The sequence below is a fragment of the Nansenia antarctica genome (assembly GCF_963989245.1).
Source record: "Nansenia antarctica genome assembly, chromosome: 6".
In the NCBI taxonomy this organism is placed as follows: Eukaryota; Metazoa; Chordata; class Actinopteri; order Argentiniformes; family Microstomatidae; genus Nansenia; species Nansenia antarctica.
The window spans coordinates 52,167,253-52,192,624 of NC_137676.1; the positions used below are offsets into that span (position 1 = coordinate 52,167,253).

A 25,372-nucleotide genomic window follows, 5' to 3' on the forward strand; every position below is an offset into this window, starting at 1 on the left:
TGGTAGACCCTGTACCTGGGGGTGGTAGACCCTGTATCTGGGGGTGGTAGTAGACCCCTGTACCTGGGGGTGGTAGACCCTGGGTCAGGGGGTGGGAGACCTTGTACCTGCAGCATGCCGCCCAATTGGCGGTGGAAGAAGCGGACGAACTCCTTGCTCTCGTGGTTCTGCTGGGTCAGGGTCAGGACCATCCGCCTCACTGACGTCAACAGCTGGTAGGAGCACACCTCCTCTATGTTCTCCTGGGGAGGGAGGGGAAGGAGAGAGATGTTTTAGTCTTTCATGACGTGTGGCTTTGGTCAGTACATTGGGGGTGATTAGTGGGAAACGTTGTAGTTACAGCAGCCCCCCCCCCACTCCCCATGAGAGGGCCGTCACATCCAGGGACACCTACAGGGTTAGGTGGCCTGGGGGGGGCGAGGGGGATGTCCTACCTTGAGGAACGGGATGAGCTCCGTCATGATGGCTTTGATCTGCTGGGTGTCCACCTGGTGGCAGGCGACCGCACCTGGACGGACACACACACACACACACAGACAGACAGACAGACACACACACACACACAGACAGACACACACACACACACACACACACACACACACACACACACACACACACACACACACACACACACAGCCCACCCACACACACACAGACACAGACACACACACACACACACACACAATTCAAATTAAACAACATCAGCTCTACAGGTTGGTATAGTGGGAATCCCACAGGGGTCAAATGGCAAACATTCCCTTCAAACATCCCATCATGGCGCTGTCATTCAGTTCCCTTTTCAGAATTTGTATTCCATCCAATACAACGCATCAAGATGAAAAGGACAGAGAGAGAGAGACAGACAGAGAGAGAGAGAGACAGAGAGAGACAGAGAGTGAGAGTGAGAGACAGAGAGAGTGAGAGTGAGAGACAGAGAGAGAGTGAGAGACAGAGGGAGAGAGAGTGAGAGAGAGACAGAGAGTAAGAGTGAGAGAGAGACAGAGAGAGAGTGAGAGACAGAGAGAGTGAGAGACAGAGAGAGAGAGTGAGAGACAGAGAGAGTGAGAGACAGAGAGAGACAGAGAGAGAGAGAAAGAGACAGAGAGAGACAGAGACAGAAGGACACAGACAGAGTGGTGTTGGTGGGTAGCGTTGGCCAGACAGAGCAATGGGTAGGCAGCGGTCCTCTTTTTCTCCCTTTTCTTCTTCCCCCTTTTCAACAGACTATCCTTCCCCTCCTCTGGGCCTAGTGGATAGTGAGTTGGACTGGTGATCAGAAGGTCACGAGTTCAAATCCCACCCACTAGTGTGCCCTTGAGTAAAGTAAGGCACTCAGACCAAAGTGACTCCAGGGAGACACTATCCCTGTAATCTCTAACCGTAAGTGGTTGTTTTGGATCAGAAAAGCGTGTGCTAGCTGGTCCAGGTGTAACATGTAGATGTACCTTGCAGCAGCAGAGCGGCGGTGCTGGTGAAGGAGGTGAAGGAGGCCTCGGCAGCGTTAAAGGCCTCAGAGGCGGCAGCAGCCAGGGGGGTGGAGGAAGCAGAGCTAGGGGTGGGGGCGGCGCTGCAGGGGCTAAACTCCTCAGCCTGGAGCTTCATACGCTCGTACACTCTTATCCTGGCCAGGGCCTGGTCTATGTGGATCACTGTGTTACCTGACAGCATGGAGGGAGGGGGGGAGGGAGAGAAGGAAAAGAATAAACAACAGCGAGAGAGGGAGTGGTGGGGGTCACTAGTGTGTGTGTGTGTGTGTGTGTGTGTGTGTGTGTGTGAGTGAGTGAGTGTGTATGTGTGTGAGTGTGTGTGTGTGTGTGTGTGTGTGTGTGTGTGTGAGTGAGTGAGTGTGTGTGTGTGTGTGTGTGAGTGTGAGTGTGTGTGTGTGAGTGTGAGTGTGTGTGAGTGTGTGATTGTGTGAGTGTGTGTGTGAGTGTGTGTGTGAGTGTGTGTGTGTGAGTGTGTGTGTGAGTGTGTGTGTGAGTGTGTGTGTCAGGGTTTCCGTTAGAAAAAATTGCCGCCGGACATGTGTCCGGGAAGATTTCGATTTACCGGACAAACGTGAATTATTCCGGTCATCATATTAAAATATAATATAGCTGTTTGTCGCGGTGATTACTGTTGTGTAGCGGCCTATATATGCCATTTAATGTCTATTTCTCATCCGATACGATTAGATGCGAGCTATATAATATATAATAATATAACATGATTCGCATGCGCGCTATGCCATTATGTCCAGCGCTGAACGGGCGCCTCACTGGGAACTGAACAGACAGCATCGATCAATGAACGGACTCCACATTACGTTAACTGAAGTTTGTTAAATTGTTTGGGATTAATGTGAGTTTTCTATTTTCTCTTTCCAGTTTTACCCTTTTTTTTATCAATAAAACAACGTCATTTCTATAACCAGGGGGGTATTCCATCAATGTCGCTAAAGGAAAATCCTGGCTTATTTTTGATAACTCTCGCGAGACCTATCAGAATATGCCTGGATATTTTTAGGAACTCTCGCGAGACTTGTCAGACTAAACCTGGATTTTCTTTTAGCGATGTTGATGGAATACCCCCCAGGTCTCGCTGGTTGGGAAGGCATTTCGTTTAGCTGCCTGTCAAATCATACTTAATCGGACTCGGGAGTATGACAATGAGGAGAACATAACTGTTTATTGAGAAACAATACGGGTCTGTATGTCGTCCTGAAGACCGGCTGTTAGATCATATCGCTGAAGTTTGTCTCCATCTTAGTGTAAATGTTGTCCATTTCGTTTGTTATCCTTGTTATTGTGCGATAAAGTTAAGGCGCTCCGCTTCGGGACACCATTTTCAGCTGAGCACCAAACACACACACACACACTCATACACACACAACACTGCCCGAGAGAGAAGGACCCGCCCCCTTTAGTTAGCCTATAGCCTATAGGCTAACTAAAGGGGGCGGGTCCTTCTCTCTCGGGCAGTGTTGTGTGTGTATGAGTGTGTGTGTGTTTGGTGCTCAGCTGAAAATGGTGGCCCGAAGCCAATTTGAATACAATTCGCTAAAGCGAATTGTATTCAAATTGTGCTTAGAGGGAATTATTTTCACCGGACATTATGTCCGACGAGTTTTCAATTTGTCGGACTTCAACAAATTTTACCGGACAAAGACCGGTAATTACCGGTTAACGGAAACCCTGGTGTGTGTGTGTACCCAGGTCGTCGTTGGCGAAGGGCTCCAGGCTGGAGGAGGGGGAGGCGATGCTGTCGATGTAGATCCTGTCATTGCGTCTCTTCGCCGCCAAGACGTTCTTGTCGTTCTTCTCCGAGGCCTCCTGAGAGAGAGAGAGAGAGAGAGAGAGAGAGGTCAAAAGGTCAAGCCATCACACACGCGCAGAACGACGGCGCTTCGCTTCAGTGAAACAGAGGAGAACTCTTAAACGGCCCTTCATCCCCTCATTTTCTTTAATTGTTAGAAGAGGATGAATAATGTCAGACAACTAGGAAGTAGGGATGCACCGAAATGAAAATTCTTGGCCGAGGCCGAAGCCGAATTTAAGGAAACACTTGGCCGAATACCGAATGTGTATCGGCAGTTTTTAATTTTATCATTGCATAAACTAAATACATTTTGCTTTTCATTCATGCTTCTCAAAGAAAGAAATTGAGATTGAAAAAAATGAACTTTTATATATAACTTATTATAACTAATTATCGTGGGATTTAATCTCTACTGCTTTCCAGGGTTCAAGTTAATGATATTCATGATTTGTCTCTACATAGGCTTCAGAAAGTATTTAGACCCCTTCACTTTTTTCACATTTTTGAATAGATTTGCCATCAATCCACACACAGTACCCCATAATCTAAGTAAAAACGTTTTTTAATGTTTGCAAATGTATTAAAATGTAAATACAGAAATACCTCATGTACATAAGTATTCAGACCATTTGTCACTCTTAAAATTAGGTCAAATGCTAAATGTCTTCAACAAGTCATTCAACAAGTTGAATTGAGTCCACCTGAGTGTAAGGATAATAGTTCATGTTATTTCAGAATGAATATATTTTGTTTTTATAGTCTCTGGTTTGCATAGAAACCACCGCATGATACAGCTGCATGTCATAAACTCGTGTAGAACAGCTGGGAGTCTGAATATGTTTTCAACAAGGCAACAACTCTGCTTCTCACTCCAATTTTAAATTGAGCTACGACTGCTAAGCTAACTAGCTAGATGAGTGTAAGGTTGCGTTCGTAAAGTCGCTCTGAGAGCGCTGGAGCGCACACTGGGCCCGACGTCATAGAGAAACCGAGTCATTTGATTGGACGAGAGGCATTCCACGAGTGCTGATCGGATTTCCTGAGTGAATTTACGAACGCAGCCAGTTTTGAAAGCGCGTCGCCTCGCGCCGCGCGCCTGTTGAGAGTTATATTTAATTGTATTGCGTCATCAAAACACGGCCACTATTCGGTGGTAAACATTCGGTGTTTTCACACATTCGGCCGAATACCGAATGTGCTTTATTTTGCGATATTCGGCCGAATACATTCGGTGGCCGAATGTTCGGTGCATCCCTACTAGGAAGAGTAATGGAAGGAGAGAAGGAGGGTCAGTAGAGGAGTGGAAGGAGAGAATGATGGAAGGAGAGGATGAGGCAGGGTAGAGGAGTGGAAGGAGAGGATGAGGGTGGGTAGAGGAGTGAAAGGAGAGGATGAGGGTGGGTAGAGGAGTGGAGGGAGAGGATGAGGGTGGGTAGAGGAGTGGAAGGAGAGGATGAGGGTGGGTAGAGGAGTGGAAGGAGAGGATGAGGGTGGGTAGAGGAGTGGAAGGAGAGGATGAGGGTGGGTAGAGTAGTGGAAGACCCTCACAGCGTCGCTGGTGATCAGACTCTCACTGGGGGTGAGTTCTGACTGGGAGCCGGAGGCTGCAGCCCAGACCATGGGGCCCAGGGACAAGGCCTGCTCCTCAGCCGCACTCTTCTCTGTGAGGTGCCTGGTCACGATGTCCTGGAGGACACACAGGGGGAGGGAGGGACAGGGTTAGGTACAACCACTTCACAGCAAGGATGGTACAGTTCAACCTTTCCTCTCATCTCAACAAGTGTGTATGAACCTCATGAACCATTTTCTTGGTCAGCTCGTACATTGAACAGTTTTTTAACATTTCACTATCTGAGACGAAGTTAGTATATGGGGGGGGGGGGACGGTGGAAGAATTTGCTTGAGGACAAGTTTACCTGCAGCGAGTAGAGCGCCCTCTGGCGTAGGTAGTCGGTATTGAGCAGCTGCAGCTCGTGGAAGAGCTCGATGAGGAAGTGGGGGCGAGACTCGTTCTGAGAGATCAGCGTGGCCACCTCAGAGTAGATGGTCTCCCTCAGGGCCTCGAACAGGGAGAAGTCACTACTGGCATCTAGGAGGGGCAGAGGCAGACAACTATAAGCTATAAGTTATGTCAAGCAAAAAGACAGGTTTCAGTCAGTTAAAATGAGTACATGCATGGGGGTGCGCAGATGACACATTTAAACTACAATTGTGAACAATAACTAGATACTCAAATAGTGGACAGTGATAGGTGGTTCTGGTGGCTTGTTTTAACATGATGAAGGGGGTCGTTTAGTAGCTTTGGTAGAACCAATCAGTGCAAATAGTTCACATTCTGTCTGGCCTCCCAACAGATGAACGAGGCCTTGGAAAACAGAACACAGCCCGACCAATCGCTCTACAGAACCATGGCGGTGGTTTAGTTTTTTCCCAGATTGTAGTTTTTGTCATCCTTTTGTGCCACGGCCCCGAGGCTCCGAAAGTGTCCCTGAGGAGGAAGGCCAGACTGAGGTGTGAAGTGAAGGAGGAGGGTGAACGTAGCGATCAGGCTGTTTCAACCAGGGCAAGTAGGAGCATGCTATAGGGGTGCATGGGGGGGGGGGGGGGGGGGGGCAGTTTACCTGGTGCTTCAGTGCATGCAATTCTGTTAGAGAGGAATGGGGTTCTCCAAGCATATGCTGTGAGAAAACGGACAAAATAAAGAAAAGTGACGACAAAGGAAATCAAAAGTGTGTTCGCGAACTGGTCGCATTACAAAGGGTTGAGGACTTAAACACATTAAAACAACGTTAACAATGTTTTAATACAATAATGACCACAACAAGTATCATGCTCCTGAAACAAAACTATGTGCTTTCAATAACTGGTGACGTCTAACCCTAACCAAATCACTTTTAAGTGCAGAATGATTTCACTGGTTCACACAAGGTGGTAAACGTACATCATTCGTGAGTTCATGGAAAGGCACATTGTGTGTGTGTGTGTGTGTGTGTGAGAGAGAGAGAGAAAGAAAGAGAGACACACACAGTGAGATTGTGTGCGAATGTGTGTGAGAGAGATAGGGAGGCACAGAGTGTGTGTGAATGTGTGTGTGAGTGTGTGTGTGTGTGAGTGTGAGTGTGTGTTTTCTGTGTATACCGGAGGACAGGTCGTTGGGTTTGTTGCCAGGTTTGGTCTTGCTGTCCAGTTTCTCCTGGGTCAGTTTGTCCAGCAGACTCTGGTTCTGGTCTCTGTGGCGGGGCTGTGGCGCCCTCTCCTGGACAAAGTCTGCACTGCTCGACACACTGTCACTCTCCCTTTCTGCATGAACACATGAACACATTATGACAACATGAAATACACTGCAATAGTCAACTCCCTATGGACGAGACGGCTGGACACTTATGAATGACTGGAGCATGCACATACCTGGATGGGGGGCGGGGATAAACTACGTGTGTAGTTTGCGTGAGTGTTGTATCTATGGTCTTACAGTAGGTGTGTACAGGTGTGTGAGTGTTGTATCTATGTTCTTACAGTAGGTGTGTACAGGTGTGTGAGTGTTGTATCTATGTTCTTACAGTAGGTGTGTACAGGTGTGTGAGTGTTGTATCTATGTTCTTACAGTAGGTGTGTACAGGTGTGTGAGTGTTGTATCTATGTTCTTACAGTAGGTGTGTACAGGTGTGTGAGTGTTGTATCTATGTTCTTACAGTAGGTGTGTACAGGTGTGTGAGTGTTGTATCTATGTTCTTACAGTAGGTGTGTACAGGTGTGTGAGTGTTGTATCTATGGTCTTACAGTAGGTGTGTACAGGTGTGTGAGTGTTGTATCTATGGTCTTACAGTAGGTGTGTACAGGTGTGTGTGTTGTATCTATGGTCTTACAGTAGGTGTGTACAGGTGTGTGAGTGTTGTATCTATGGTCTTACAGGTGTGTGAGTGTTGTATCTATGATCTTACAGGTGTGTGAGTGTTGTATCTATGTTCTTACACATACCTGGATGGGGGGGAATAAACTAGGGACAGCCGAACTGCAATGCTAAAGGTGTGTGAGTGTTTTATCTATAGTATCTATAGTTGTATCTATGTATCTAACCCAGTTTACATTAGGGATGCAACCTCAGCAAATATGTTCAAGTCTGGCCTGTGTAGGTACCTGTGTTGTTCTTGTGGGCCTTGGGCCTGCTGCGTCTGCGGGTCTTGCTGTTGGGGGTCTTGTCCCGGGAGGCCAGAGAGGCCTGGGCCGTGGCTTTGCGCCCCAGCCTGAAGGTCCTGGTGACGGTGGTGGGATCCCCCGGGTCCAGCAGGCTGCTGAGGCTGCCCTGGGAGCCCCGAGGGAGGGGCGGGGGGAGGGAGCAGGAGGGGGGAGGAGGGGAGTCCTCGGGGGGGAGGCGGCGCTCTTTGTCCCAGTCCGTAGGGGTGGGTTGGTGGGGAAGGCGGGAGGGGGGGAGTCTGGAGAGAGAGAGACAGAGAGTGAGAGACAGAGAGAGAGACAGACAGACAGAGAGAGAGCAACAGAGAGAGAGACAGACAGACAGAGAGAGAGAGAGAGAGAGAGATGGGTGTGAGGTATAGGGTCTTTTGGAGAGATATTTGGGGGCAAAATTGGGGTACAACTATACGTGACAGAGCACAACCTGTCTCACACATGGGAGTCCACTTCAATCAGCCACTCTCCCCATTTTAACAAACTGCGTAGAAGAAAGACACGCACACACACACTCGCATGCACGCACACACATACGCACACACACACAGTTCTCTGAGGCGCTACCGTTGTTTGTCAGTAGTGTTGAGCGGCGAGCGCTGCAGGGGCGGGGGGAAGCTCATGTACTCAGTCTTGAAGGTGGCGTTGGGGTCCACGTGCTGCTGCTGCTGCTGGTCTGGGCTGGTCTGGACCCCCCCGCTCTGACAGAACTCCCCCATCACCGGGGGGAACAGGGGGTTGAAGTTAAAACCTGCTAGAGAGAGGGGGGGGAGATAAGTATGCATTGGTAAGATGACATGAGGGAGGTACAATAGATCACAACTTGGTCAGGGAGACTGTGTGTGTGTGTGTGTCGTACTAGGAGGGAGGGGGGAGAAGGGGGCTGTGAGGCCAGGCAGGGTGTTGAAGGGCAGGTAGAGGCTGGAGGAGGCGGGGGAGCCAGTGGGGGGGTCCTGGGTCTGGGGGGGCAGCTGGCCGGAGGAGGAGGAGGGGGGCTTCTGCTGCCTCTGCTGACGGAGCAGGTCGTTCAACACCTGCTTCAGTCTGAGACAGAGAGAGAGAGAGGGAGAGAGAGAGAGATAGAGAGAGAGAGACAGAGAGAGAGAGAGAGAGAGACAGAGACAGAGAGAGAGAAAGGACAGAGACGTTAACACACATATCTTACACACAAAGCTGTTGGGGTGTGTTGGTGTGTGTTGGTGTGTGTTGTACCTCTGGACGTTGGTCTGCTGCCAGGCCAGCTGGGTGTAACACTGGCTCAGCTGGTGCATGATGAGGTGGACCTGAGGGTGGAGGGAGAGGCCATTCATAAACATGGCACACCCCCACCCACACACTGACCGACACCCCCACCCACACACTGACCATTGAAAAGGAAACCACCCCACAATAATATATAGATACACCAGTTCTATCATAAACTGTTTTAAACACAGTACACATAGAGGAACATCTCTATAGATGCCAGGTACAGTGTGTGTGTGTGTGTGTGTGTGTGCGAGTCCTACCTGTGGAGAGGAGAGGTTGTTGGGCATCATGTTGTAGGGACTAGTCAGTAAGGTCTGGAGCATGTAGGACAGAGTCTGGAGGACAGAGAGAGAGAGAGGGGACTTCTGGGTAATACATTCTTCAGGGTTAAACATCACAGCACAGTCACGCGCCGGACCACGGACATTCAATATGTACGAAGCTACCTTGAACTAGTAATGCGTTTGAACCTGGTGTAGAATGCTAAGTGAGCGAGGCCCTGCGTGTGTGTGTTTGTGTGAGTGTGTGTGTGTGTGTGTGAGTGTGTGTCTCCTACCTGCTGGTCCTGCATCAGAGTGTGACACATGTTGGTGCTGCAGTCCAGCTGTCTCTGCAGGGTGCCGGCCTGGTCCTGCCAGTGGCGAGAGCCCTCGGAGAAGGACAGCTCCGACGCCCAGCGCAGGTTCTCCTGACGCCTCCCCCCGGCCTGCCCCTGCCCTTGACCCCCACCCTGCCCCTGACCCCCACCCTGCCCCTGAGCCCAACCATGGCTCTGAGCATGCTGCTGCTGTTGCTGTTGCTGTTGTTGTTGTTGTTGTTGTTGTTTGGCCCTGGCTCTGGCGCGGGGCGAGGGCCGTCCTCCACTCTCTGATGAGAAAGGCTGGGGCGGCTTCAGATTACTGAGCAGACAGAGACGGAGAGGGGGAAAGAAACAGAGAGAGAGAGAGAGAAAAAGAGAGAGAGAGGGAGGGAGAGAGAGAGAGAGAGAGAGAGAGAGAGAGAGAGAGAGAGAGAGAGAGAGAGAGAGAGAGAAAAAGGAGGGTGTTATTGGAGTAGATGGTGGGGGAGAGACAGCATGTTGTAGAAGCTTGGCTCCCGGGTTCTAGAGGAGGGACAGGCCTGGCCTGAGTGTTCTAGAGGGTTCTAGAGGAGGGACAGGCCTGGCCTGAGTGTTCTAGAGGGTTCTAGAGGAGGGACAGGCCTGGCCTGAGTGTTCTAGAGGGTTCTAGAGGAGGGACAGGCCTGGCCTGAGTGTTCTAGAGGGTTCTAGAGGAGGGACAGGCCTGGCCTGAGTGTTCTAGAGGGTTCTAGAGGAGGGACAGGCCTGGCCTGAGTGTTCTAGAGGGTTCTAGAGGAGGGACAGGCCTGGCCTGAGTGTTCTAGAGGGTTCTAGAGGAGGGACAGGCCTGGCCTGAGTGTTCTAGAGGGTTCTAGAGGAGGGACAGGCCTGGCCTGAGTGTTCTAGAGGGTTCTAGAGGAGGGACAGGCCTGGCCTGAGTGTTCTAGAGGGTTCTAGAGGAGGGACAGGCCTGGCCTGAGTGTTCTAGAGGGTTCTAGAGGAGGGACAGGCCTGGCCTGAGTGTTCTAGAGGGTTCTAGAGGAGGGACAGGCCTGGCCTGAGTGTTCTAGAGGGTTCTAGAGGAGGGACAGGCCTGGCCTGAGTGTTCTAGAGGGTTCTAGAGGAGGGACAGGCCTGGCCTGAGTGTTCTAGAGGGTTCTAGAGGAGGGACAGGCCTGGCCTGAGTGTTCTAGAGGGTTCTAGAGGAGGGACAGGCCTGGCCTGAGTGTTCTAGAGCAGCGGTTCCCAACCTATGGGCCGCGAGAGTACTGCAAGTGGGCCGCCAAATCATGGGCAAAAAAAAATTTTATTGAAGTTTTTTTGTAACAAAAAAAGTTTTAATTTTAAAAACATACAAAATCTTGGATTGAACAGCCTTGATCGTATTGTGTGTGGTGTCAGAAGAAGTCAGCTCGCTTCTTGATTGGCTACATTCCATCCCCGTGACAATCGGACTCGCGAACAGATGGGATTGACATTTTCCACCCTAACCACAGTCTAAAACCGCTAATTCCACCAAAAAAAACCCGAGCCCATCTGGCAACCCTAGTCGGGAGTCGGGAGTTGCCCACACACATAAGGATGTTTGGTTGTAAATATTGAACACATACAACATTTACGATCTTGGTATTTGATCACCTGCTATATAAAACATCGCCGCTCGGCTTTAATGGTTTAACTGCTATTTATTTTTTAGCCACGCTCCCTCTAGTTTTTGGTGAAATTACGGCGTTGTTTTGAGCGCTCGTGCGCTAGGCCTGAGTGGGCCGCGAATACTGTAGAGATTTGTAAAGTGGGCCGTGAGTCCAAAAAGGTTGGGAACCGCTGTTCTAGAGGGTTCTAGAGAAAGGGACAGACCTGGCCTGAGTCTTCCTGCTGTAGGATCGCTGGTTCCTGCTGGACGTGTAGATATCATCACTGGAGCTGGACTCTGCTCCCTCCTCCTCCTCCTCGTCCTCCTCTTCCTCCTCCGCCCCCCCCTCAGAGAGGTACCCATCCTCCTCCTCGTCCAGGTGGCAGGGGGTGGAGCCCCCCCACGTTGCCATGGTTCTGAGGGTGGAGAGAGAGAGAGAGAGAGAGAGAGAAAATCGGTGAGCACAAAAATTACCCTTCTTCCAGAATGTCATACGTGCGTGTGGACTTGGTCCTCCCTTACCTCTCGTCCCTGCTGATTGGCTGAGAGGCTGCGTGTCCCTCGGGGGAGTCGCCGGCCCCGCTGCGTCTCTGGTGCTCTGCCATCAGGGACTCCAGGTGCTTCCTCCTCTGACGCAGCTCCTCACGCAGGATCTGGTGGCGACGCATCTCACACCACAGCTGCTGGGGGGGTGGGGGGGGACAGATGTTATAGGGGGACCTGGTTTAACTCTACACCCCCCAGGGAAACCAGATGTTATAGGGGGACCTGGTTTAACTCTACACCCCCCAGGGAAACCAGATGTTATAGGGGGACCTGGTTTAACTCTACACCCCCCAGGGAAACCAGATGTTATAGGGGGACCTGGTTTAACTCTACACCCCCCAGGGAGACCAGATGTTATAGGGGGACCTGGTTTAACTCTACACCCCCCAGGGAGACCAGATGTTATAGGGGGACCTGGTTTAACTCTACACCCCCCAGGGAGACCAGATGTTATAGGGGGACCTGGTTTAACTCTACACCCTGGGGGAAAGAGCTCAACCACAGGGTTAAGAGCAGAGTGGTCTCACCTCGTTATCGGTGACGGCGGTGTTGGCAGCCTCGGCGGCGGTGGGTTTGAGGACGGCGGCGGTGGGTTTGAGGGCAGGGCCAGCGGAGAGCGAGACGGGGGTGGGGCCGGCGGCGGAGGCGGGAGTGGAGGTGGCAGCAGGAAGCTTCCTCATCAGAGGCGGCTGACTCACAGTGCTGGACACCGAAGACTGCGGGGAGGAGGAGGGACGGGGACGTTACTCTGAGAAGGTCCTCGACCGTGGTACTACTGTGTAGCGGTGGTAAAAGTACTGGAAAGTCCTACTTAAGTAGACATAAACCGACAGATAACTGTTCTTAAGTAGACATAAACATGGATAACTGTTCTTAAGTAGACAAACAGACAGATAACTGGTCTTAAGTAGACATAAACATAGATAACTGTTCTTAAGTAGACAAACAGACAGATAACTGGTCTTAAGTAGACATAAACATGGATAACTGTTCTTAAGTAGACATAAACAGACAGATAACTGTTCTTAAGTAGACAAACAGACAGATAACTGTTCTTAAGTAGACATAAACAGACAGATAACTGGTCTTAAGTAGACATAAACAGACAGATAACTGTTCTTAAGTAGACAAACAGACAGATAACTGTTCTTAAGTAGACATAAACAGACAGATAACTGTTCTTAAGTAGACATAAACAGACAGATAACTGTTCTTAAGTAGACATAAACAGACAGAAACTGGTCTTAAGTAGACATAAACAGACAGATAACTGTTCTTAAGTAGACATAAACAGACAGATAACTGGTCTTAAGTAGACAAACATACAGATAACTGTTCTTAAGTAGACATAAACAGACAGATAACTGTTCTTAAGTAGACATAAACAGACAGATAACTGGTCTTAAGTAGACATAAACAGACAGATAACTGGTCTTAAGTAGACATAAACAGACAGATAACTGGTCTTAAGTAGACATAAACAGACAGATAACTGTTCTTAAGTAGACATAAACAGACAGATAACTGTTCTTAAGTAGACATAAACAGACAGATAACTGTTCTTAAGTAGACAAACATAGATAACTGGTCTTAAGTAGACATAAACGGACAGATAACTTTCTAAAAGATGACTCAAGTCAAGACCAGATACCCCAAACACCTACTTAAGTACAGTAACAACGTACTTATACATTGCTACTTTACACCACTGTTAGTGTGGAGGAGAGATGCTATGGATCAATTCTCTAAGTTTGGAACATAACACAAAAGGTATCAAAAAATAAAATGGATGTATGTGAGTGCTGGGGTCACCTGCAGGTCAGGTCAGGTTAGGCTGTGTGTGTGTGTATGTGTGTGTGTGTGTGTGTGTGTGTGTGTGTGTGTGTGAGGGTACCTGCAGGTCAGGGCAGGCTGTGTGTGTGTGTGTGTGTGTGTGAGGGAACCTGCAGGTCAGGGCAGGCTGTGTGTGTGTGTGTGTGTGTGTGTGTGTGTGTGTACCTGCAGGTCAGGGCAGGCTGTGTGTGTGTGTGTGTGTGTGTGTGTGTGTGAGGTACCTGCAGGTCAGGGCAGGCCCACTGCAGGTCCTGGATCTTGCCCTGGATCTCCATCAGCCTCTGACGCTCCTCGTGAAGCTGCTTCAGCTCCTGCTGCTGCTGGTGCAGCTTCTCCTCATACAGCTTCTCCCTGGACACACACACACACACACACACACAAACATGTATAAATAAACACACATCAAGAACCGCACGGAAAATCCTCAGGATCAGCTGGGAGGATAGACGCACAAACACCAGCACTCTGGAGGAGGCTGACATCCCCACCATCACTGCCACCATCGCCCAACACCAGCTCAGATGGACTGGCCATGTTGTCTGTATGCCTGACTCACGCCTCCCAAAACAAGTCCTACACTCCCAGCTTGAGGTAGGAAAACGTGCCCCGGGAGGTCAAAAGAAAAGGTATAAGGACAATATCAAAGCAAACATCAAAAAGTGCCACATAGACCCTAAGACCTGGGAAGACACAGCAGCCAATAGGGCGACCGGGAGAAGCCTTGTCCGGGAGGGTGCTGTACTATACAACGAGGACCTCCTCCGCCATGGACCGTAGAAGACAAGCGCAGACTCAGAAAGGAGAGAGCCTCAACAAATAAGGCCCAATCCAAAGCCACCATCACCTCCCCTTTCCCCTTTCCCCTGCCCACAGCCACACTGCACCAGAATACGCGGCTCCAGGATCGGCCTCTTCGCCCACCTGGAGACCCACAAAGACCAACATATAGTCCTACTCGACTACGAGTAGTGTTGCACGATATACCGGTACCAACGATATACCGCGGTGCCAAAATGTCACGGTGCCTACTATACCATAAGCTTTATACAACGGTACTACCGTGGAATACTATACTACCGTGTTGAACACGGTACCAGCGGGGCAATGTGTTACCTCTATTACCAAATTCACTGATTCTGCTATTGAGGACAAGACTGGCTCGCGACACCGTTGTGTTTGTTTGCTCGCGCACATCTCCGCAGTCACAATATTACCTTATATATTGACGTTATCTGGATGTCTGTCTGGGCGCGAGCCAGTCTTCTCAGTATCGTCATGGCAGAAGTAGGGGTGTAACGGATCACGGAAATTCCGTGATCCGTTCGGATCGCCCTCCACGGTTCGGAACGCGTGTGTACCGCGGATCAATTGCATTATTATTATTATTTTTTACCATTATTTTACCAGGAAGTCACATTGAGATTAAAACCTCTTTTACAAGAGAGACCTGGCCAAGACAGGGTCAAAATAGTAGCTTAAAAAACAGTTCAGATAACAAGACAGGACATAAGACAGTGGCAACAATACAATAGACAAACAATGGTAGGGGTATTTACAAGGTGATTAAAACATTGAGAAGTCTAACCAAAGCAGGTACAGCGAGCGGTGACCACATCCTTTAATCTACGCTTGAAGATACTTATGGAAATAAGGGCCTCTAATTTAAAAGTAGTCTGTAGGTCATTCCAAGACCAAGGGCCATAATAAGACAAGCTTGCCCTTCCAACATTGTTCATGATAAGTGGCACCTTGTATTGTAGCCATCTACGAGACCTGAGACCCGAGCCACTCGGTATAGGGATGAACTTCAGGCCCAGATAATTCGGTAAGAAGCCAGAGATGATTTTAAACACAAGAGTGTACCAGTGTTGGAGCCTTCTGACAGAAAGAGATGGCCATCCAACCAGACTATACAGTGTACAGTGATGGGTCCTGAAGGCACTATTGGTGATGTATCTTAGAACCGAATGATACAGGGGGTCTAGCTTGGATAAAGTGGACAGAGAAGCAAACCTATATACTGTATCACTGTTAACAAGTAATAATATTACTTAATATCTTACTTAATATCTCTTGTAAATCACAATGTAGAGTTGCCATGAAAAGATAGACGCGACAGTTGCGGGCTTTGTTTTACTCTAAAGCGCAATGATAGGTTGATAATGCGAAAGAAAAATAATCCGTTGTTTGCTCACTACACGTGAAGCTGGGAATCCACAACAACAAGGCTGCGTTCGTAAATCCGCTCTGGAATCTGATCAGCGTTCAAGGAACGCCTCTTGTCCAATCAAATGACTTGGTCCCTTTATGACGTCGGACCCAGTGTGCGCTCCGGCGCTCTCAAAGCGAATTTACGAACGCGGCCCAAGTGTATCATGTTACGTTGTTCGGCGGAGAAGAACTCGAAATGCCTCCCTCGTCATTTAAATCCCATGTATGGGAGCACTTTGGCTTCTCTGTCAACTATGACGGGAGGCACGAAAAAGGTAGCTCGACAACTTCTGATAATGTAGGCATTTTTTTCATACCATGTTCAAAATAAGGGTTCACTTTATTATTTAGTTAAAAGTGGCATAAAACATGTTTATTCATCTGCTTTAAAGAGCCCAGTGATTCACTGCTGCAACCAGGCGCCTCCTCCCTCTCTCCTATCATTTAAATTGAGTGTATTTCAGTATAATTATGTAATGTTTGAGTGTAGAATATGTTATATATATATATCAGTGGAGGCTCCTCCATAGAGGTGGAGGAGGCCTGGCCTCCCCAATAATTTGAGAGGAGAGAGAGATTTTAAAAAGCAATAATTATATTTTTTATTTTTTATTTATTTAACAAAAAAAACATTTTAAATTGTTTTATATTAATATTATTTATTAATATTATTTCCGTTTTGTTCATAAATATTTTCCATGGCTAAAACCCAATATTGCAATTGTAAAGCACCTACAGGCCAGAATCCCTATCCGTTTCTATTGAAGGAGGCCAGGCCTCCTGTCGAAAAGTCCAGGCCTCCTGTCGGAAAGTGGTTTCTCATAGAAGTCAATGTAATGCAATTTTTTTCATGGCAATATGTGATTGGCCCATCACTGAAAATGGGTGGGAACAGGAGGCCTCTCCTCCGTTGTAGTACCTTTTTTCCGCCACACGCGTGTATGAGTGCTGTTCTGCAGGATAAATATTAGAAATGAGTCCAGGGCTGAATGATTGACATTTTGTTCGTCCAATCACATGAAGCCATTTTGAGAATTCTCCATAGTGTCTACGAGTGTCCTATCAACTTGTCCTTTACAGGACACGTCTAGAACACCCATGGCTATTATCCCTGAAAATAATAGCTCATTTGGCCAAATACTTTTGCTTAAAATGACCTCGGAAATCGGCGAGATTCTGGCGCGATTTATACATCGAATAGGTAGACAGCATTTAGGATTTATTGAACAGTTTTTTTTTTTTTTTTTACATTTGTTTTTCAGATTTTATCCCTTTTTCACCCAATTTGGTAGCCAATTTAACCCAACTTAGCATCCAATTATCCCCTGCCTATTGCATTGGATCTGCCGCCCGACCCCGTGGCCGGCAGTCCCAGAGGAGGGCGCCAGGCAGACTAGGCTGACTGGCTCCTCGAGCCCAGTACTGTTATTCCGGCACCCCAGGGGGCGGTGTTGCGCGACGGATCCTAGTCCAGAAATACTCCTATACCCCCCCTCGGAAGCGGCCGGCCAATATGCCGCTTCCCGTGTGCCTCGGCCATTATCTGGATCTGGCGAGCCGGGATACGAACCCCGGCCCCGGTGGGCAGCATGCACTAGCGGCCAGTGCGTAGACCGCTACACCACCGCGGGGCTACAGTTTTATTTTTAATGTAGTCGATTTCGTTTTATTACAAGTCAATGTAATATTCTTCCATATCAAATGGAGTCCTGGAGAGAGTATGCCGCCCCTCAGCTAAACCAGTGGTGAGTTGAACTAATCAGATGTCTCTACCAGTGTTACACCACTAGTTCTCAGTAGTAATACCACTCCATTGAATGTCTGTGTTTCTCAGCAGATGAAGCCAGCTGGAACCAGTACTGTCCTCACAACATTAAACATTTTTATTTATTTATATTAAATATATTGAATAAAACTACATTTGATAAAGAAACTGTTACTTATCTTTTTTATATGCTAAACTTGATTAAATTGATGATTACATGTTGAAGCTGTAGAAGAAGAAGAATGAAAAATGTAGGCAAAACTAAATTGTTTTTTAACCACATAATTATAAAATTCCTGCCTTTTACACATGTTCACTGGGCATTTATATTACATCCAAATGTCATTTCTCAACTTAATTATCAGGCAGGCTCATAGACTTACAGCAATGTCATTTCTTCAGGCAGGCACATAGGCTAAGCTCTGCACAATGAATTCCATCAATCAGAACTTTCTGATTGTAGCTTACACTCCAAATAGTGTGCCTTTGTCCAGCACAAAGACAGATAAGAAGAACAGGGAACATTCCATCGCGAGTGAAGCGAGCAAGCGGGAAAAAATTGGCCTCCTCAATTCTGGAAGTCACCAGCCTCCACTGATATATATTATATATACCGTATATGTATATATATGTATGTATATATATATATATATATTACCAGTTTTGACATCTTGAATGTTGTTGGTTTTTGTCACATAGTAAAAGTGGTGTTTTTACAGAATTCAAGGAAAAAGCAGTTTTTATAAAAACAAAAATGTTTTGTGTTGATCCGAAAAATGATCCGATCCGTGACTCAAAAACCGTGACACGATCCGATCCGTGAGTTAGGTGATCCGTTACACCCCTAGGCAGAAGCGTTCCCTACCCATAGCGTCGCACCATCAACGCCAAAATTACTAAAGAAAACTAACTCAAAAAGTTTTATCTGGAACTATTTTGGTTTTAAACCAGATCGCGAAGGTAAAGCAATAGATGATGGCCGTCCGTTCTGCAGGAGATGCAATCATGCCATACAGGCAAAAGGAGGCAACACGTCAAACTTAATAAAGCACCTACAATGTCGTCATCCAGACCTTGCACTGGAATACAAGCAAGCTAATGAGGTTAGTATGGCTTTATTTGTTATAATTATCTGTGTTCTTGCAATTAGCTAATATTACAAAAATGAATGAATAAACTTCTTAGCTAAAGTGTGCGGCAGCACTGCTGCTGTTGCTGGCTAACCAGCCGGTGCTAGCCAGCCTGGCTAGCTAATGAAGTAATAACCACACTTCTGCCCTGCTTAGTGACAATCTTTGGAATATGACCACTGAGTTTTCTTAAGTTGAGTTAAGTCTTGAGCTACAGTTTGGAAGTAGCCCTCTATATTTTTGATATGCCAGTGTTTGCTTTTACTTTTCAAGTTCGTGAAAAAGACCCCACGGACGGACGGACGGACGGACGGACGGACACACACACACACACACACACACACACACACACACACACACACACACACCTACTTTGCTATACTCTTGCAAAAGGCCAGTTGGTCTGTTTGATGTTTCAAACTACTTATTAATAAACATGTTATTCACAAAAATATCGGTTTCAGTACTTTTACTTACCTGTAGAGTTACAGTGTAATGCAATAAATGCATGTTATTCATGCACCACTCATTAAGTTATTGTAACTTGTATAAATACATTGCATGTTCATAAAAATAAAAAGTGTTACAAAAGTGCCGCGGTATCGCGATACTACTCAGTATCGTGATACTTGGGCTGGTATAGTATCGCAGGGTAAAATATTGGTATCGTGACAACACTAACTACGAGTGATGCCGATGATGATGCCGGTGTTCCCTACCTGGCTTTGTCAGAGAGTGTGAGTGTTCCCTACCTGGCTTTGTCAGAGAGTGTGAGTGTTCCCTACCTGGCTTTGTCAGAGAGTGTGAGTGTTCCCTACCTGGCTTTGTCAGAGAGTGTGAGTGTTCCCTACCTGGCTTTGTCAGAGAGTGTCAGTGTTCCCTACCTGGCTTTGTCAGAGAGTGTGAGCTCCCTGGAGGAGGCAAGGGCGGCAGCAGCAGCAGTAGCAGCAGTAGGCCTGGTGTTGTTGGGCTGCTGGTGGAGGGCCTCGTCCTCGTTGGCCGTGGTGGCGTCCGTGTCGTCACTCTGAGAACAGGGAGACACACAGCAGGGATGCAAACTGGTGGTGGCCCAAAAAGGTGACAAAATGTTTTGGGCCTGAAAACAAAGAACATTTATGAAAATTGTTGACCTATTTTGAGGTAAAAAACGTACAAGTTTGTACGACTGAGAACGTTCTCCAATAGGGGGCGTGCAGGGAGGTGGCTAGAGGGTCTGTTCATCAGCTAATCTGCCCCAACAATTAAAAAGAGAGGCTTGAATGTGTGAACACTCGATGGTCTCTTGCCTTCTCTACCACAGCACAGCAAAACAATATATTGTGAAATATGTGTAAAGTTAAGCAATACGAGACTTATTTACTAGTTGACGAAGTATTTTTTTTTAATATATATTTCTTTTTAGAGAGAGAGAGAGAGAGAGAGAGAGGGGAATTCAAGCACTTTCAATGACCCATGTCTATTTTCAAGACCTTGATTTTTTTTTTTCTGAAATTCACAAACTTTCAAGGACTTCAAGGAGCAGTGGGAGCCCTGTGTATGTATGCATGTGTATGCATGCATGTACGTACCTGCACCATGGCAACCAGCTCCTGCAGCTGGCGTAGTTTCTGTTTGGCCGTCTGCAGCCTGTGGACCTTCTGGACAAAGTCGTCGTCGTCGTCCCCGAGACTGCTCCTCCGACTCGACCCCCGCGACCCCTCGCTGTCCCGCCCACCCCCGCCGCCGCGGGCCCCCCCCTCCTCCTCCAGGACGTCATCCTCTTCCTCGTGGTTTTGACCTTTGACCTGGTTGTAGGGGCGGTCGTGGTTGTACTGGCACTCTGGAGGAAGACACAACAACATCCAGTATCCTACCTCGATATAGATTAGGGTGTATGTAGTTAGTACATAGGAGAGAGGAGAGACACAGAGAGAGGGAGAGAGAGAGACAGAGGGGGAGAGAGACAGACAGACAGACGGACAGACAGAGAGATAGACAGAGGGCGAGAGAGACAGAGAGAGAGAGAGACAGAGAGGAGAGAGAGACAGACAGACAGACAGAGGGAGAGAGAGACAGAGACAGAGAGGAGAGAGAGACAGACAGACAGACAGAGAGGATGGTAGTGTGTGGGTATGAGCCCTACCTATGACAGAGGGGATGTTGAGGCTGCGGAGGTTGGCGGCAGAGCGGTTGTTGATCTCACACTCCGTGTTGAGGCGTCCGTCTCGGTTGTTGGCCCCGCCCCCTCCTCGCCCGCCCGCCCGGCCGTTGGTCAGCGCGTTCATGTCCGTCCAGTTCCCCGAGCGCTGGGGGTTTCTGACCAGAGAGAGACGGGGGGGACGGGGAGGGGAGAGAGGGGGGTCAAATCCAAGCTTAGTGTGTGTATGTGTGTGTGTGTGTGTGTGTGTGTGCGTGAGTGTGTGCGTGTGTGTGGGCGTACCTGATGTTGGTGATGGGCGGGCGGTTCTCCTGCTCAGAGTCGAACATGGCCTCGAACATGGAGCCGTCCTCCGTCTCCTCTTCCTCCTCCTCCTCCTCTTCCTCGTCCTCCTCCTTCACGTTCTCGTTGACCGTGTCCACCATCATGTCAGACGTCTGCTCGTAGTACTGCACCAGCTCACGCAGCTCGTTCAGACGCTTGTGGACCTCCTTCAGCTTTCTGGTGGGCGGAGGGGGAGGTGGAAGAGGGAGAGAAGGGAGGGAGGGAGGGAGGGGGGGAGGGGAGGTAGAGGAGAGGATGGAGAGGGAGGGGGAGGGATAGAGGGAGAGGAGAGGATGGAAAGAGGGAGGGGGAGAGGGAGAGGAGGCGATGGAGAAAGGGAGGGGGAGAGGGAGAGGAAGGGGATGGGGAGAGGGAGCGGAGGGGATGGAGAGAGGGAGGGAGGGGGAGAGAGAAAGAATACTAATGTAAAACAGTAGTAAAGTGAAAGTATAATGTTTGTATTCATCAAAGCGTGTGTGTGTGTGTGTGTGTGTACCTGAGCTTGTCGGCGGGGTTGCTGGTGTCGTCGTGCGGGGTGTGTGTGGGGTGGTAGGAGGAGGAGGAGGGGGGGTGGGCCGGGTCCTGTCTCAGGGCCAGGGGGCCGTTGGCCTCCCTCCCCAGGGCCGCGGGGCGCTCAGAGGACACGCCCCCCCCACGCTGCTGGGAGGACAGGGGCACACCACGACCTGCAGGGACACCACGGGGCTCAGGTCAAACACACAACACACACACACACACACACACAAACACACACACACACTCTGAAAAACAGCTGCAGCACTACAAAGAGGAAGCTTCTGTCATGGAGTGGAGTGAGACAGAGAGAGAGAGAGAGAGAGAGAGAGAGAGAGAGAGAGAGAGAGAGAGAGGGACAGAGAGTGAGAGTCAGAGAGAGAGAGAGACAGAGACAGAGAGTGAGAGAGAGAGAGAGAGAGAGAGAGAGAGAGAGAGAGAGAGAGTGGTCTGAGACCTTACATGAGTTGTTGTTGTTGAGCGTCTGGTCTCTGAGTGAGTGCAGCTCCTGCAGGATCTTGTCCATGGTCTGCTTCTTGTCCTGCAGCTCCTGCAGCTTGGTGAGCTTGGCGCTTGCCGCTGCCGCCCCGGGGGAGAGGCCTGGGGTGAGGGGGTTGAGGCCGGGGGGGGCGCGGGGGGCAGGGGGGAGGGAGCTGCGCGAGGGGGGAGGAGGCAGCGAGGCGCGGGCCCTACACACCTCCCTGGAGAGGGACAGGCTCTCGGCCTGGCGACGGTTGTCTGGTACGGCCTTGGTCTGAGGGAGACACACACAGTAAACATTACAATTACAATATTACATCATATACAGTGGGGTGCAAAAATGTGGCCACCCCTCGTCAAAATGCCGTTTACAATTAATATCTAAGTGAAAAAGAAGCAAACCTAACCTCTAAATGGTACAAAGTTAAACATGACACATTTCATCACATTTTAAAGCAAGATTATTATTATTTATTTATTTTTTACTTTTTACAGTTTCAAAATAATAAAACAAGGAAAAAGGCCATCCAATGAAAAGTGCAAAAGTTTGGGAACCCTGTCAGCTAGTACTTTGTAACTCTTGTAAATTCTTGTTTTTGGAAGGTTGCAGAAGTGCTGGATCCCTCCCTCCCACACGCACACGCACACGCACACACAGTACCTGGGAGTCGTGCAGCTGGTTGTGGAAGCGTTGTATCAGGTCGTTCAGCTCGTCGTTCAGCTCTGAGGTGATGCTGAGGCCAGACACACTGCCCGTGGTCTCTGTCACCACTGTCTCACACACACACACACACACACACACACACACACACACACACAGTTAAAACCCAACTAGAAAACCCAAAACAAAGCCACATGAGTCCTAAGGGCAGTGTGAGTGTGTCTGTATGTGTGTCTGTATGTGTGTGTGTCTGTGTGTGTGAGTGTGTCTGTGTGTGTGAGTGAGTGTGTGTGTGAGTGTGAGTGTGAGTGTGTGTTTGTGTGTGTGTGTGTGTGTGTGTGTGTGTGTGTGTGTGTGAGTCTGACCGGTGTCGTCCAGGGTGACCAGGGGCGGGTCCAGGGCGGAGGTGGTGTGCTGCTGCAGGGCCAGGAGGGCCGCCTGCCTCCCCTGCAGGGCCCTCAGCTGCTCCTGCTGCTCCAGCATCTTCTTCAGCAGCTCGTGCTGCTTGCGGAGGTTCTCCAGCTCCTCCTTCTGCTCCCCCCCGCGGGCCCCCGCCCGGCCCTGACACACACACACACACACACAGACACACACACACACAGACACAGACACAGACACAGACACAGACAGACACACTACATGTTCAAAAAGGTCTGGTAGCATCTAGCGCAGACACCACAGTAAAACCAACCTCTTCATTTTACAGCAAGGACAGGGAGAGAGAGGGAGAGAGAGGGAGAGAGAGAGACAGAGAGAAAGAGAGAGAGACAGAGAGAGAGAGAGACAGAGAGAGAGAGAGACAGAGAGAGAGAGGGAGAGAGAGACAGAGAGAGGGAGAGAGAGAGACAGAGAGACAAGGTTCCAGGTCTTCTTGGGTGACAGGTCGTTCTCCAAGCTGGCAGAGAGAGCCAGGTCAGCCATCTGATAGCCAGCGAGTCACAGAGCTCCATGGTTACATGGGAGAGGAAGATTGTGTGTCCCATCATCTCATTAATGAACCGTCCAAACACCAAACAAACACCTGACCAGGAACCTCTGTGTGTGTGTGTGTGTGTGGGGGGAGGGCTCCTCCACTCACGGTGGTGTTGGAGGTGTCTGAGGACCTCAGCTCCATGTTGAGGGAGGTGCTGTCTGCCACGGAGCCTGAGCCCACCGCCGAGTCCAGCGTGCCCGCCTCCTCCTCCTCCCTCGCCTGGGGCACACACACAGACACACACACACACACAGCTTAATGCTACTGTATACATTCATTTCCATATTTCTATTTCTGCTATTCATTAGCTGTGTAGTTTTATTGAGTTGATACCAATGTCTAGTCTCCATTTCATGTGAATAGCCGCAATTGAACAATTCTTCTAGCGCCCCTCCTAGTCCCCTCCCCTCACTGGCCCGGGCCTGGGGGTGAGGAGGCTGTCCAGACAGCCCGGGTCAGGACCAGGGGTCAGCTTTTACAGGCCTACAACATTCTGATCACTCAGCCCCAAAAACATAAACATTATCCGCCGGTGGAGAAGGTGAGTTCTGAGGCGTCCCTGTTCCACCGCAGAGCTGAACAACGACAGGCCGACCTAGTGAACGGCCACCCGGCAGAGCAGGCAGAGCCCCATCCGTTATCCTGCCCCAGATGTGTCTCTGAACTGGGACAGGAGGCGAGGCGGCCGTCTGCCAGCGGGCGTCTCAAGACACGGGAGAGAAACAGGAGAGGCAGGAACGTGCCCCCCCCCCCCCCCCCCCGGCTCCAAAACACCTCAAAACACCTCACAGCACCGTCGGTCCCAGTGAGAGCTACAACTAGGACGTCTATCCTGCTGTGAAAACCCTCTCAGTATCAGTAACATACACAGGAGTGAGAGAGAGAGAGGAGGAAGTGGTGGGAGAGATCGAGAGAGAGAGAGGAGCAAGTAGGGGGAAGAGAGGGAGAGAGAGAGAGGAGGAAGTGGGGGGAGGAGAGGGAGAGGGAAGGATAGAGGGAGAGAGAGAGAAGAGGAAGTGGGGGGAAGAGAGAGAGAGAGAGAGAGAAAAACAAACAACAACTGACCAGCATCTTCTGCAGGATGCGGAGGTAGGACTTCTCCTGCTCCTTCAGGTGTGTGATGAGGTGGGAGAGACGCTCCACGTTGGCTGGGAGGTCGTTCTTCTCCACCAGGTCCTCCCTCATGGAGCTGGCCTTGCTGATGTACTCACGGATCTGCACCAGCTTACTCACCACCTGGGACACGGGACGCGGACGCGGGAGTGGGAGTGGGTGAGAGTGAGGGCGAGGACCGAGGATCAGAGAGTGGACGGTGTGTGTGCGTGTGTGATAGAGGCAGAGAGGAGAGCGGGAGAGAGGGTGACCGAGTATCAAGGAGTGTACGGCGGTGTGTGTGTGTGTGTGATAGAGGCAGAGAGGAGAGAGGGAGAGAGCCAGAGAAAAAGAGAGCGGCATGTAGTGTGTGTGTGTGTGTGTGTGTGTGTGTGTGTGTGTGTGTGTGTGAGAGTGAGAGAGAGGGTGACCGAGTATCAAAGAGTGTACGGCATTTGTGTGTGTGTATGTGTGTGTGTGAGATACAGACGGAGAGAAGAGTGGGAGAGAGCCAGAGGAAGAGAGAGCGGCATGTAAGTGTTGTATGTCAGCGTAAGCGAGTAAATAACAGAAACAGAAAGAAGAGGAGAGAGACAGAGAGAGAGAGAGAGAGAGAGAGAGAGAGAGAGAGAGAGAGAGAGAGAGAGAGAGAGAGAGAGAGAGAGGACATGCAGAGACCATACAGACTGAGCTAAACAAGGGCACAGTGAGCGAGCGAGAGGGACACATAAAACTCAACTGGCACCAGCGATGGAATATTTTTAAATTGCCCTAAATACGAA

General features: G+C 49.4%; 1 protein-coding gene across 1 annotated transcript in view; it reads right to left on the reverse strand.

Annotated features, from left to right (window-relative positions):
* pcm1 (pericentriolar material 1) overlaps positions 1-25,372 on the reverse strand; it is a 36,986-nt gene that overhangs the window by 6,722 nt on the left and 4,892 nt on the right. The window contains exons 5-32 of the mRNA XM_080534636.1: positions 24,564-24,734; positions 23,604-23,717; positions 22,891-23,086; positions 22,526-22,635; positions 21,847-22,138; positions 21,368-21,557; positions 20,830-21,048; positions 20,533-20,705; positions 19,979-20,229; positions 19,295-19,434; positions 13,526-13,655; positions 11,999-12,187; positions 11,448-11,608; positions 11,150-11,341; positions 9,290-9,632; positions 8,994-9,068; positions 8,698-8,768; positions 8,345-8,529; positions 8,053-8,236; positions 7,435-7,730; positions 6,436-6,597; positions 5,919-5,975; positions 5,214-5,386; positions 4,846-4,983; positions 3,191-3,311; positions 1,446-1,658; positions 435-508; positions 108-242 (exon numbers count right to left, since the gene is read on the reverse strand). Coding sequence (XP_080390762.1) covers positions 108-242; positions 435-508; positions 1,446-1,658; positions 3,191-3,311; positions 4,846-4,983; positions 5,214-5,386; positions 5,919-5,975; positions 6,436-6,597; positions 7,435-7,730; positions 8,053-8,236; positions 8,345-8,529; positions 8,698-8,768; positions 8,994-9,068; positions 9,290-9,632; positions 11,150-11,341; positions 11,448-11,608; positions 11,999-12,187; positions 13,526-13,655; positions 19,295-19,434; positions 19,979-20,229; positions 20,533-20,705; positions 20,830-21,048; positions 21,368-21,557; positions 21,847-22,138; positions 22,526-22,635; positions 22,891-23,086; positions 23,604-23,717; positions 24,564-24,734 — 4,755 coding nt within the window. The remainder of the gene's footprint in view (positions 1-107; positions 243-434; positions 509-1,445; positions 1,659-3,190; positions 3,312-4,845; positions 4,984-5,213; positions 5,387-5,918; positions 5,976-6,435; positions 6,598-7,434; positions 7,731-8,052; positions 8,237-8,344; positions 8,530-8,697; positions 8,769-8,993; positions 9,069-9,289; positions 9,633-11,149; positions 11,342-11,447; positions 11,609-11,998; positions 12,188-13,525; positions 13,656-19,294; positions 19,435-19,978; positions 20,230-20,532; positions 20,706-20,829; positions 21,049-21,367; positions 21,558-21,846; positions 22,139-22,525; positions 22,636-22,890; positions 23,087-23,603; positions 23,718-24,563; positions 24,735-25,372) is intronic.